Source organism: Bufo gargarizans, chromosome 2 (assembly GCF_014858855.1).
Source record: "Bufo gargarizans isolate SCDJY-AF-19 chromosome 2, ASM1485885v1, whole genome shotgun sequence".
NCBI classification, from domain to species: Eukaryota; Metazoa; Chordata; class Amphibia; order Anura; family Bufonidae; genus Bufo; species Bufo gargarizans.
This window is the reverse complement of record NC_058081.1, coordinates 701837606-701851977: the sequence shown is the minus strand read 5'-3', so window position 1 is coordinate 701851977 and position 14372 is coordinate 701837606. Positions and strand designations below refer to the sequence as shown.

At 49.2% G+C, this 14372-nt stretch overlaps 1 protein-coding gene across 4 annotated transcripts in view; it reads right to left on the bottom strand.

The window, feature by feature from the left end:
- PLEKHM2 (pleckstrin homology and RUN domain containing M2) overlaps nucleotides 1-13970 on the bottom strand; it is a 39048-nt gene extending 25078 nt beyond the window's left edge. For 2 of the 4 annotated variants that reach the window (XM_044282474.1, XM_044282476.1), the window contains exons 1-7: nucleotides 13832-13970; nucleotides 9312-9418; nucleotides 9120-9229; nucleotides 8949-9048; nucleotides 7857-7944; nucleotides 499-685; nucleotides 298-357 (exon numbers count right to left, since the gene is read on the bottom strand). In XM_044282474.1, coding sequence (XP_044138409.1) covers nucleotides 298-357; nucleotides 499-685; nucleotides 7857-7944; nucleotides 8949-9048; nucleotides 9120-9229; nucleotides 9312-9418; nucleotides 13832-13891 — 712 coding nt within the window. In that variant the 5' untranslated portion in view covers nucleotides 13892-13970. The remainder of the gene's footprint in view (nucleotides 1-297; nucleotides 358-498; nucleotides 686-7856; nucleotides 7945-8948; nucleotides 9049-9119; nucleotides 9230-9311; nucleotides 9419-13831) is intronic. The other 2 variants (XM_044282475.1, XM_044282477.1) reach the window with 1 other exon arrangement.
- Nucleotides 13971-14372: the final 402 nt, after the last annotated feature.

The following is a 14372-nucleotide window of genomic DNA, read 5'->3' as shown; positions in this document are numbered from 1 at the left end:
GAAAAGCAGGAGGTGAAGAGAACACGAGGAGGAGGAGCAGTAGATCAAGAGAATGCGAGGATAAGAACAGGAGATCAAGAGAACGGGAGGAGAAGGACAGTAGAGGAAGGGAACACAAGGACGAGGACCAGGCGGTGAAGAGAACATGAGGACGAGAAAAGAGGAGGAGGTGGAGAAGTCAATACGAAAAAGAGGAGAAGCGAACACGAAGAGGAGGAGGTGAAGTGAACATATGGTGGAAAGTACAACATGAGGAGGAAGAAGCAGAAGCAAGATGCAACAGACAGCTGGTCCCACCTTCCCAGTCTGTGCTGGGGACGGACGGCACTGCAGGGTAAGCATCTCCAAAATCATAATCTACAGAGACCAGGGACAAAAGAGCGGATTAGAAACCAGCGCAGATAGATTCTGAACCACCACCGCTCCATGTTCTGTAACTGTGTAACCCAATGCCCCTGGTGTCACCAAGACCACACCACACCCCATCAGCACTCCTACCTTCACTGGAAGGAGCAATGGCACTGTCGTCCCACTCCAGGTTGGTGGAGTTGATGGAGTTAAAGGAATTGAGAGACAAACTGTCAGAACCACGAACATTGCTGGGCAGCCGATCTTCAAAGTCAAGGAGATACTGGGGCTTGTAGTATTCTGGCATGTAAGGAGCCAGGTCCAGGTAAGGAACATCCTGAATATAAGAAGAACCATTATACACTGCAGCAGACACCAGGCACTAATGGACAAACTCAGATACTGCATAATGACCCGTACTTCACCAATATATGCACCCAGGTATATAACTGGAGGAGAGGAGACCACTCACACCTGCTAAACTAAGAGGCGAATGAAGTGCTTGCTGTACATCTCAAAAACAATGACACCTCCCAGCAACGCACACACTTCTATTCACTAGGACCAGATTATATCCATGAATAATTCACAAGAGCAGTCGGCACTCTGCTTAACTGATGCGCGGTGCACGTGTCCAGGGTCCACGTCCCCTTACATATACAAGGAGAAGACCGGCACTCACAAGATGGATGCAATTCTTATCTGTTTATTGCCCCATCAGAAGAAAATGACGCGTTTAGACTCAACAATCAAGTCTTTCTCAAACAGCTGTAGTTGAGTCGAAACGCGTCATTTTCTTCTGATGTGACAAACAGATAAGAATTGCATCCATCTCGTAAGTGCCGGTCTTCTCCTTGTATATATCCATGAACAGTCAGTGTACATATATTACATATCCTGTACTGATCCTGAGTTACATCCTGTATTATACTGCAGAGCTGCGCTCACTGTTCTGCTGGTGGAATCACTGAGTCGTGGCCTAAAGTTTTGAGAATGACACAAATACTAGTTTTCACAAAGTTTGCTGCTAAACTGCTTTTAGATCTTTGTTTCAGTTGTTTCTGTGATGTAGTGAAATATAATTACACGCACTTTATACGTTTCAGAGGCTTTTATCGACAATTACATGACATTTAGGCAAAGAGTCAGTATTTGCAGTGTTGGCCCTTCTTTTTCAGGACCTCTGCAATTCGACTGGGCATGCTCTCAATCAACTTCTGGGCCAATTCCTGACTGGTAACAACCCATTCTTTCATAATCACTTCTTGGAGTTTGTCAGAATTAGTGGCTTTTTGTTTGTCCACCCGCCTCTTGAGGATTGACCACAAGTTCTCAATGGGATTAAGATCTGGGGAGTTTCCAGGCCATGGACCCAAAATGTCAACGTTTTGGTCCCCGAGCCACTTAGTTATCACTTTTGCCTTATGGCACGGTGCTCCATCCCAGTGGCGTTGCTAGGGCTGGTGTCACCCGGTGCGGTAGAAAATGGTGTCACCCCCCCTGGGTGACACCCGACAGTGGAGGCTATATGTATATAACAAACATATTTCATATGAAAACTTACAATTACTTGGCTTGGCCCTTGGGGATCTCGGACGCCACTTCCACACTTTGGCCGGGGGCTCGGTGGAGCTGATGATGTGTTTTATCCTAATGAGAAAGATTTCATAATAAGTATTTGGAGAAGGGGCAGAGGGATAGCAGAGCAGGGAGAGGCTGGTGCTGCTACTAGGGGGTCATACCATGGGGAGTAATAACGCCCACCATAATGCCCCCCCCCCCCAGTAGAAATAATTCTCCTTATAATGTGTCAGTGCAAAAAATACCCCCCTGTAATGTCCCCAGTTGAGCTAATGCCCCCATAGTGCCTCCATAATGTGCCAGTATAAAATACCCCTATATAGTGACCCCAGTAAATGCCCCCATAGTGCTCCTCTCCCCCCTAGTGCCCCCATAATGTACCAGTATAAAATGCCCGATATATAGTGCGCCAGTAGATGCCCTCAGTGTCCCCCATAATTTGTAAGCATAAAATACCCCTTCTCAGTTCCCCGTAGTAGTCCTCTCCCCCCTTCCCCATAGTACCCAACACAATGTGTCCCAGTATAAAATGCCCCTATACAGAGCCCCCATATAAAATAACCGTTCTTTGTGGCCTCAGTAGATGCCCCTATAGTGCCACCAATAATGTGCCAGTAAGAAGTGCCCCCATAGATGTCCCCCAATAATGTGCCAGTGAAATGTGCCGTCATAGATGCCCCTTAATCATGTGCCAGTAGCCTAAGCCCCCCATCAACATGTGCCAGTAGCCATAGGCGCCCCCCTATCATGTGCCAGTAGCCATAGGGCCCCTCTATCATGTGCCAGTAGCCATAGGGCCCCCTATCATGTGCCAGTAGCCATAGGGCCCCCCTATCATGTGCCAGTAGCCATAGGGCCCCCCTATCATGTGCCAGTAGCCATAGGGCCCCCCCATCATGTGCCAGTAGCCTAAGCCCCCCATCAACATGTGCCAGTAGCCATAGGCGCCCCCCTATCATGTGCCAGTAGCCATAGGGCCCCTCTATCATGTGCCAGTAGCCATAGGGCCCCCCTATCATGTGCCAGTAGCCTAAGCCCCCCATCAACATGTGCCAGTAGCCATAGGCGCCCCCCTATCATGTGCCAGTAGCCATAGGGCCCCTCTATCATGTGCCAGTAGCCATAGGGCCCCCCTATCATGTGCCAGTAGCCATAGGGCCCCCCTATCATGTGCCAGTAGCCATAGGGCCCCCTATCATGTGCCAGTAGCCATAGGCCCACCTATCATGTGCCAGTAGCCATAGGCGGCCCCCCCTATCATGTGCCACTAGCCATAGGGCCTCTCCTATCATGTGCCACTAGCCATCAGTATTGTACAGAAAAAAAAAAAAAAAAAAAAAGGAAAAAAACACTTACCTCTTTGGCAGCGATGCGATGCAGGCCTCTTCTGGCCTGTGTCCCGCGCTGTGTACGGCTCAGGGCTTAGGCGGCGCGATGACGTCATCGCGCCGCCTGCGCCGGCCTCTGATAGCAGGGCTCCAGACTATAAAAAATACCTAGTAGCCATTGGCTCCTGAACTGAAAAATTTAGGAGCCAAATTACATTTTTAGTCGCCAAATCAAAACCGAATGAAAATTTTGGTATCGTGACAACGCTACGCCGATCAGATCGGCGTAGGGTTGTTTCAATACCAAAATTTTGATTCGCTTTTATGAAACGTTCGGCCCATAATAGAACAGTCCTATCCTATTTTTTGGGGTGACAAGGTGACTAAAAAATGGCAAATGCTCACCGCATAGGAGATATTTTTTAATAATTTAATAGTTTGGACTTTTCGGACGCAGCGCTATGTAATATGTTTATTGTATATATTTTTTATATGTAAAATTGGGAAAGGGGGGATTTAAACTTTAATATTTTAGAGTACTTTCACACTAGCGTTTTTCTTTTTCGGCATAGAGTTCCGTCCTAGGGGCTCAATACCGGAAAATAACTGATCAGGCATATCCCCATGCATTCTGAATGGAGAGTAATCCGTCCAGGATGCATCAGGATGTCTTCAGTTCAGTCATTTTGACTGATCAGGCAAAAGATAAAACCGCAGCATGCTACGGTTTTATCTCCGGCGAAAAAAACTGAAGATTTGCCTGAATGCCGGATCTGGCATTTTTTCCCATAGGAACGTATTAGTGCCAGATCCGGCATTCAAAATACCGGAATGCAGGATCCGTCCTTCCGGTCTGCGCATGCCGGTAAAAATGTGTAAAAAGATACAAGACGGATCCGTCTGTCTGCATGACAAGCGGAGACATGGATTCATTCTTGCAATGCATTTGTGAGATGGATCCGCATCCGGATGCATCTCATAAATGCTTTCAGTCACATCAAGATCGGCGGATCTGGCAGGCAGTTCTGACAACGGAACTGCTTGCCGCATCACACTACCGCAAGTGTGAAAGTAGCCTTAGTGTTTGTGTTTTATTTTCACTTACTATTAGCCCCCTTAGGGGCTGGAACCCTTGTCCTATTCACCCTTAGGCCCCTTTCACATGGGTGAGATTTCTGCGCGGGTGCAATGCGGTGAACGCATTGCACCCGCACTGAATCCGGACCCATTCACTTCTATGGGGCTGTGCAGATGAGCGGTGATTTTCACGCATCACTTGTGCGCTGTGTGAAAATCGCAACATGCTTTATGTTGTGCGTTTTCATGCAACGCAGGCCCCATAGAAGTTAATGGGGCTGCGTGAAAATCGCATTGTATCCGCAAGCAAGTGCGGATGCGGTGCGATTTTCACGCTTGGTTGCTAAGATGAAAGTCTATTCACTGTGTTATTTTCCCTTATAACATGGTTATAAGGGAAAATAATAGCATTCTGAATACAGAATGCATAGTAGAAGGTCAATATAATAAACATTGAGAGCGCCCCCCCCAGTATATCAAACATTGAGAGCGCCCCCCCAGTATAATAAACATTGAGAGCGCCCCCCCAGTATAATAAACATTGAGAGCGCCCCCCCCAGTATAATAAACATTGAGAGCGCCCCCCCCAGTATAATAAACATTGAGTGCGCCCCCCCAGTATAATAAACATTGAGAGCGCCCCCCCAGTATAATAAACATTGAGTGCGCCCCCCCAGTATAATAAACATTGAGAGCGCCCCCCAGTATAATAAACATTGAGTGCGCCCCCCCGTATAATAAACATTGAGTGCGCACCCCCAGTATAATAAACATTGAGTGCGCCCCCCCAGTATAATAAACATTGAGAGCGCCCCCCCCCCCACAGTATAATAAACATTGAGTGCGGCCACCCCCCCAGTATAATATACATTGAGAGCGCCCCCCCCAGTATAATAAACATTGAGTGCGGCCACCCCCCCAGTATAATATACATTGAGAGCGCCCCCCCCCAGTATAATAAACATTGAGTGCGGCCACCCCCCCAGTATAATAAACATTGAGAGCGCCCCCCCCCCCCCAGTATAATATACATTGAGTGCGGCCACCCCCCCCCCCCCCCAGTATAATAAACATTGGTGGTGCAGTGGGAAGTGCCAATGAGGGTTAAAAAAATAAAAAAAAATTAACTCACCTCCTCCAATTGATCGCGCAGCTGCCGGTCTCCTGTTCTATCTTCAGGACCTGTGAAAGGACCTGTGGTGACATCACTGTGGTCATCACATGGTACATCATATGATCCATCACCATGGTAATGGACCATGTGATTAGCTCAGTGATGTCACCACAGGTCCTGAAGATAGAACAGGAGACCGGCAGCTATGCGATCAACTTGAGGAGGTGAGTTCATTATTTATTTTTTTAACCCTCATTGGCACTTCCCACTGCGCCACCAGTGTTTATTATACTGGGAGGGGGGTGCACAAAATTTTTATTATACTGGGGGGGGGGGGGGGGGGTGCACAAAATGTTAATTATACTGAGCACTCAATGTTAATACAAATACAGGAGGCGGGTGCTGGAATGAAATAGCCGGCACCCGACCTCTATGATAGGGGGCTGCGATCAGTGGCAGTTAACCCCTCAGGTGCCGCTCACTGTCATAGAGGTCGGGTGCCGGCTATTTGATTCCGGCACCCGCCTCCTGTATTTGTATTACAGGTCAGTTTTCTTCATTGGTGGCGCAGTGGCCACAGCCCCTCCCCTCCTCCTCCCATCCCTCTTCTCATTAGCGGAGGCAGCGGCAGCACAGGGGGGAGGGAGAGAGCCCCCCCAGCCCCCTCCCTGCCGGCCGGCGGGTGACACCCCATCAGACTGGTGTCACCCGGTGCGGCCCGCACCCCCCTCGCAACGCCACTGCTCCATCCTGCTGGAAAATGCTTTGTTCTTCACCAAACTGTTGTTGGATTGTTGGAAGAAGTTGCTGTTGGAGGGTGTTTTGGTGCCATTCTTTATTCATGGCTGTGTTTTTGGGCAAAATTGTGAGTGAGCCCACTCCCTTGGATGAGAAGCAACCCCACACATAAATGGTCCCATGATGCTTTACTGTTGGCATGACACAGGACTGATGGTAGCGCTCACCTTTTCTTCTCCGGACAAGCCTTTTTCCTGATGCCCCAAACAATCGGAAAGAGGCTTCATCGGAGAATATGACTTTGCCCCAGTCCTCAGCAGTCCATTCACCATATTTTCTGCAGAAGATCAATCTGTCCCTGATGTTTTTTTGGGAGAGAAGTGGCTTCTTTGCTGCCCTTCTTGACACCAGGCCATCTTCCAAAAGTCTTCGCCTCACTGTGCGTGCAGATGCGCTCACACCTGCCTGCTGCCATTCCTGAGCAAGCTCTGCACTGGTGGCACTCCGATCCCGCAGCTGAATCCTCTTTAGGAGACGATTCCTGGCGCTTGCTGGACTTTCTTGGACGCCCTGAAGCCTTCTTAACAAGAATTGAACCTCTTTCCTTGAAGTTCTTGATGATCCTATAAATTGTTGATTGAGGTGCAATCTTAGTAGCCACAATATCCTTGCCTGTGAAGCCATTTTTATGCAACGCAATGATGGCTGCACGCGTTTCTTTGCAGGTCACCATGGTTAACAATGGAAGAACAATGATTTCAAGCATCACCCTCATTTTAACAGGTCAAGTCTGCCATTTTAACCCAATCAGCCTAACATAATGATCTCCAGCCTTGTGCTCGTCAACATTCTCACCTGAGTTAACAAGACGATTACTGAAATGATCTCAGCAGGTCCTCTAATGACAGCAATGAAATGCAGTGGAAAGGTTTTTTGGGGATTAAGTTAATTTTCATGGCAAAGAAGGACTATGCAATTCATCTGATCACTCTTCATAACATTCTGGAGTATATGCAAATTGCTACTATAAAAACTTAAGCAGCAACTTTTCCAATTTCCAATATTTATGTAATTCTCAAAACTTTTGGCCACGACTGTACATTACTTATCATATACTGATTTTGAGTTACATCTGTATTATACATTGCACTCACTGTTCTGCTGGTTGTTGCTGAAAACAATCAGCAAGTTTGTGGAAGACATGTCCCAACTCCTGTAATCTAGAGGATCAGTAGTTCCACAGCAATGTCCACATATGATGATATGAATGGAAGGGTGTAGATGTGATGGTCTCTACTTGTTATGCTTAGTTTTGGGGTGTTTGCTCACCCTCATTTGTTTTTGTTTTTATAAGCATCAAAGAAATTCAGAACACTTCACCCGATTCTGTTTTGCAGCATAAAGGGGTTGTCCAAGATTAGGAAAACATGGCTACTTTCTTCTGAAAACAGCGCCACACCTGTCTGTGGGTTGTGTCTGGTACTGCAGTTGAGCTCCACTGAAATGAATGGGACTGAGCTCGCAATAACACACATAACCTGGGGACGGGAGCGGCACTGATCTTGACAGAAAAAAAGCCTAATCCAGGACAACCCCTTTAAAAAAGGGCTGGGTCACTTCCACTTCCTGTATCCAGGACCACAAAATTCCATAGAATGCCGACTACCCACCAGCTCTAAGTCAAATCTAATAAACTCCAGGCCGGACACGAGGGTGAGGAAAAGGGTGAGATGATCGTGGCTGCAGACCAAGGCATTCCTGGAAAATAAAAACACAGTACTGCATGTTGTACGGTGAGGGTGGGAGAAGAAGAGTGTGCTGGGGAAGATATGGAGGCATAGAAGATAGTACTGTGTTATGCATGGAGGTGGGGAAAGAAGGGGCACTGCAGCCAACATGGCAGTGGGCGCTGTGGTAGAGTTGGGGTGGGGGGAGAGGCGCACTGAGGTAGACAGAGGTCATGGAAGAGGAAAGCTGCACAAGACACAGAGGGGGCGCTGCACAAGACACAGAGGCGGCGCTGCACAAGACACAGAGGCGGCGCTGCACAAGACACAGAGGCGGCGCTGCACAAGACACAGAGGCGGCGCTGCACAAGACACAGAGGCGGCGCTGCACAAGACACAGAGGCGGCGCTGCACAAGACACAGAGGCGGCGCTGCACAAGACACAGAGGCGGCGCTGCACAAGACACAGAGGCGGCGCTGCACAAGACACAGAGGGGGCGCTGCACAAGACACAGAGGGGGCGCTGCACAAGACACAGAGGGGGCGCTGCACAAGACACAGAGGCGGCGCTGCACAAGACACAGAGGGGGCGCTGCACACACAAGGGGGGCCACACACAGAGGGGGAGGCGGTGCTTGCACAACACACAGAGGGGGAGGCGGTGCTGCACAACACACAGAGGGGGAGGCGGTGCTGCACAACACACAGAGGGGGAGGCGGCGCTGCACAAGACACAGAGGGGGAGGCGGCGCTGCACAAGACACAGAGGGGGAGGCGGCGCTGCACAAGACACAGAGGGGGAGGCGGCGCTGCACAAGACACAGAGGGGGAGGCGGCTCTGCACAAGACACAGAGGGGGAGGCGGCTCTGCACAAGACACAGACGGGGAGGCGGCTCTGCACAAGACACAGACGGGGGAGGCGGCTCTGCACAAGACACAGAGGGGGAGGCTTTGTTGCAGACATTAAGATGGGGAAGGAAGAAATGGGGATGGGGGTGCACAATGGCGTGGGGGTCTCTGCTCGCAGAACATACTTGTAGTAATATTTCTGTAGAAGACTTTGGTTCTCCTGGAATAACCTCAGGTAACTCTCCAGGGAATTCTCGTTGAGTGCCAGGTACAGCCAGGCGCGACCTATAGGGGACAGCAGAGGTTACATGCCTACCGCGGGTCACTGCGGGCGGCTATAGATCATCAGTACTCACTGCGGCCCAGCAGCGTCGCCACATGCTGCTGATCCTCAATCTGCTTCACAGCTTCTCTGCGGGTAAAGTGGACGACAAACACCCAGTAACCCGACGAAATGTCCTGCAAACTGCGCGAGACAGGACCCGGGTCAAGGAAATTGTTCTATCCCCCGATTCCACATCAAATCAGAACCCCCAAATCTCACTCACCCGTACAGCAGGGCATGGTCAAGGTGCTCACACAGCCTCTGCAGGACCCGGTCGTGGTTGCGGATGGCAGGGGTCTCATCCTCACATGCAGCAAAGTAACTCTGTAACTGAAGAGAAGGGGGGGAAAAGACCAGGCGTTACTGCAAACCAGCAACACAGTGCTCCCCTGAAATCCTCTGTCCTGCTGGAAGATGCTGTTCCTTCCACTATCTAGCTTTCAGTCTATGCCCACCCACAAGATCTGCACACTTCTGTCCTTAGATCCTCTGTACTGCTGGGAGACTAGGCTCTTTCCACTAGGTAACCTCACTATATGACCACCCACAAGATCTACACACCTCTGTCCTGAAATCCTCTGGGCTGCTGGCAGACCACTCTCTTTCCATTATGTAACCTCACTCTATGGCCACCCTTAAGAGCGGCACACTTCTGTCCTGAAATCCTCTGTGCTGCTGTGAGACACCGCTCTTTCCACTAGGTAACCTCACTCTATAGCCACCCTCAAGATCTGCACACATCTGTCCTGAAATCCTCTGTGCTGCTGGGAGACACCTCTATTCCCATTAGGTAACCTCACTCTATGGCCACCCACAAGATCTGCACACTTCTGGCCTGAAATCCTCTGTGCTGCAGTCCTGTCCTTACTAACGTAAATGCACATGATATAGGTCACTGGATTTGCAGCACACTGTTCAGGTCCCCCAAAAAAAGGGAACTTCTGTCCCCACAATGTCACAACACAAGCAATCACAAGACCCGGCCTTCAGAGCTGACAATTAAAGGGGCCACATCCTGTCAGAATGAGGGGCCCCGGTATACTAGGGAACTGGCAGTAATAAGCACCGGAAAAAGGACAAGAAATCTGCTCAAGGGCCCTTGAGCAAAAGGATGTCACATGAAGCCCCGCCCACAATGACTCTTCTCGGCCAATCAGAATCTATTTTCAATACATTCAGTCAATCAAGACAAATCCCTGAAGGGATAAAATTCCAGGCTGCCATTAGAGGGATGGTCCCCCGACGGTCTGCACCATTCATGTCCCTCACCCTAAAATCAGACCCTCCCCAGCCTGAAACGGCTGATAACAGAGAGCAATAGACAGATCTATGTCACAGGCCTAATTACACTGACGACACTGCTCCTTAATCAGTCTTGTAATTATATTTCCTGACGGTTGGGATTCTTTACATACACAGGCAGGTCATATGACATTTCAGAAACGTGTTCTGAACTACAAGTGTAAGCATGTCTCCTCGCCAGGTGACACCACCTTCCAGCCAATGAGACACCACCTCCAGGACACGAGGTGCAAGCTACTACAAGTCCCAGCATCCCACCGCCATCGGCCTTGGAGGTCAAATGATCCAAAATAGCTCAAAAACAGCCATCAGTCCTGAGGCCCGTTATTTCCAGACACCCTGGCAGGGTCACTGCAGGTCATAGGGTCTATTCTTACAGCTGCACGCTGACCACTATGCCCGCAGAGGACCCATCACAACAAGTCTGAGCCCAAAACTAACCTAAGGGGCAAAGTTCAGACCCCTCCCCCGGTCCTGGAGCATGTGATATGTAACCTGCATCATCTCAGGTAATGTTCCAGCAGCTCCAGGACGAGTGGTAGATCCCAGGAGATCCCCAGTAACGTCCATGCCCAGGGAATAGTACAGGGGGGTGACAGGTCTGCTGCCAGGGCACCTCACAACTGGCACTCAACAACCCCCCCCCCCCCCCCCATTTATAACTGTGCCACAAGGCTCTGCTTATAGCTGTCTCCATCTGCATCTCGCACCTGCCACCCACAGTGCACCAAGGCACACAGGTGGCACACATGGTCTACAATGCACCATGGCTCACAGGTGGCACACATGGTCTACAATGCACCATGGCTCACAGGTGGCACACGTTATCTGCAATAAACCAAGGCTCACAGGTGGCACAGCTATCCACAATGCACTGAAGCTAAGGCCTCTTTTAGACGGGCGTTGCGGGAAAATGTGCGGGTGCGTTGCCAGTGCAAAACATTGTAATGCGTTTTGCACTCGCGTGAGAAAAATTGTGCGTGTTTGGTACCCAAACCCGAACTTCTTCACAGAAGTTCGGGCTTGGGATCGGTGTTCTGTAGATTGTATTATTTTCCCTTATAACATGGTTATAAGGGAAAATAATAGCATTCTGAATACAGAATACATAGTAAAATAGCGCTGGAGGGGTTAAAATAATAATAATTTAACTCACCTTAGTCCACTTGCTTGCGTAGCCAACATCTCCTTCTGTCTTCATCTTAGCTGTGTGTAGCAACAGGACCTGTGGTGACGTCACTCCGGTCATCACATGATCCATCACCATGGTAAAAGATCATGTGATGACTGTGACGTTACCAAAGGTCCTTGTTGCTACACACAGCTAAGATCAAGACAGAAGGAGATGCCGGCTGCGCGAGCAAGTGGACTAAGGTGAGTTAATTTTTTTATTTATTTTTTAACCCCTCCAGCGCTATTGTACTATGCATTCTGTATTCAGAATCCTATTATTTTCCATTATAACCATGTTATAAGGGAAAATAATAATGATCGGGTCTCCATCCCGACCGTCTCCTAGCAACCGTGCGTGAAAATCGCACAGCATCCGCACTTGCTTGCGGATGCTTGCGATTTTCACGCAACCCCATTCACTTCTATGGGGCCTGCGTTGTGTGAAAAATGCACAAAGAGGAGCATGCTGCGATTTTCACGCAACGCACAAGTGATACGTGAAAATCACCGCTCATGTGAACAGCCCCATAGAAATGAATGGGTCGGGATTCAGTGCGGGTGCAATGCGTTCACTTCACGCATCGCATCCACCCGGAATACTCGCCCGTATGAAAGGGGCCTAACAGCTTGATGTAAACACAATGGGCCAGATTTATCATTAGCTCAGGTCAGAATAATGGAGTGAAAAAGTTCAAAAAAAAGTCCCAAACGCTAAAACTGCGCACAAATTTGCGACTTTTTTCTGCTCTGCACTATGCTCGTCAGTTTTCTGAACGTGGGCGTGTTTTCTTATGTAAATAAATCTCTAGACAGATTTACTATTTGGGACTATTAAAAAAGTCGCAATTTCACTCCAGCGAGGACCATGCTTATCTTGAGACTTTTTAATAGAACATGCGACTTTTTCAAAAAAACGTGCGACTTTTGTAAAGCTGCTTACTGACGGATAAACTGCTACCGTCAAACCACATTTATTACAGTCTTAAAGGGCCGATCATAAATCTGACTTGGCTAAAACTGACTTTAGCCATATGTTGAAGTGGAGTGAGCTGTCAGAGTCGTGATAAATCTGGCCCAATGCTCTGGCTCAGGCATTGGTAGAATTACAGGCTTGAGTGCGATGCTCTGCAGCACTGCCATCACCTGAGGACTCACTCGCAGATTCCTCACCACTTGTCAGGGAGGAACCTAAAATAAAAAAAAAACAGGTCTGTCGGCTGTCCAATTAACCCCTGCTCTCCTGGCTTATTGACATGCGACTCCCTGTGTCCTGACCACACATCCTAAAAACTACACACGACTATACACCCTCCAGAAGAGAGAACTGACGGCAACCCCTGTGAGGTCCAGAGACGGCTGCAGAGCTGACACTCTAATGCGTCTGTGCTGGCATCAGTTATCAGCTGCACAGGACAGCAGTCTTCATCTCTCCAAATACTGGGAAACTACAACTCACAGCATGCCACGTTATCCTGCAGCACTTGTGTATGGGGATGCAGAGTAGTGATGGACCCGCTGCCCACACATTGGATGCTATACACTATATACATACACAGATAATAGCAGCATAAAGGAGGCCCCTCCCTGCAGGAGCGCACAACATGTGGGTGATACGAGGCGCTATACAAAATACTCATGTATTATAACTAATGCCACAGGGTTTAAAATGTACTATAGGGCACGCCGTATATATAACGTACAGTCTGTAGGGCACGCCGTATATAACGTACAGTCTATAGGGCACGCCGTATATAACGTACAGTCTATAGGGCACGCCGTACATAACGTACAGTCTATAGGGCACGCCGTATATAACGTACAGTCTATAGGGCACGCCGTATATAACGTACAGTCTATAGGGCACGCCGTATATAACGTACAGTCTATAGGGCACGCCGTATATAACGTACAGTCTATAGGGCACGCCGTATATAACGTACAGTCTATAGGGCACGCCGTATATAACGTACAGTCTATAGGGCACGCCGTACATAACGTACAGTCTATAGGGCACGCCGTATATAACGTACAGTCTATAGGGCACGCCGTACATAACGTACAGTCTATAGGGCACGCCGTATATAACGTAGTCTATAGGGCACGCTGTATATAAAGTATAATCTATAGAAGTTTTTGCCCGTGAGTCTACAGGACCCACTAGGTATAATGCTAGGTGTATTGGGAGCACTGCATCTCATATACAGCCTGCAGGGGGCACTGTAATCTGAACAGTCTATAGGGGGCGCACACAATGGAGGCGGGGGTCACCTTCTTGACAGATAGGTTTATGTTCTCCAGGATCCGGTCCTTCACCTCCCGCGGATCCATCCGCCCAGACCGACCGGCTCCCGACCTCCGGGGCTGTCATGGGACAGACAGGAAGTGACATTACGTCACCAGGGGGCGGTACAACGGCAGAAGCGACGTATGGGGGCGTGACTAATACAGCTTTAGCCGAGCAGAGACTGGGCGGGGCAGTTGCTGATTGGGAGGGGCTGTAGAGTTGTTTTGATTCTCGACACGTGACTATACTGTTAGGCGCGTTCCTCTGAGATCACATGAGAGCCTAGAGCCGCCCCAGGACTACAACTCCCACCATGACCTGGAAGCCGCAGAGTTCGGAAAGTCAGAAAATGAGGGAGCGTTAGCAGTAACGGATGGGGAGCTGGTGCGCCTAAGAACCAATCACATAGTAGATCACTTCTTGGGAAATGAGAGCAGCGGCACGATTGGTTGCTGGGTGGTGACCCGTAGCCCTAGCAACCGATGCTAAATATATCATCTTTTGGACGCTAGGATCCGGCTCTCT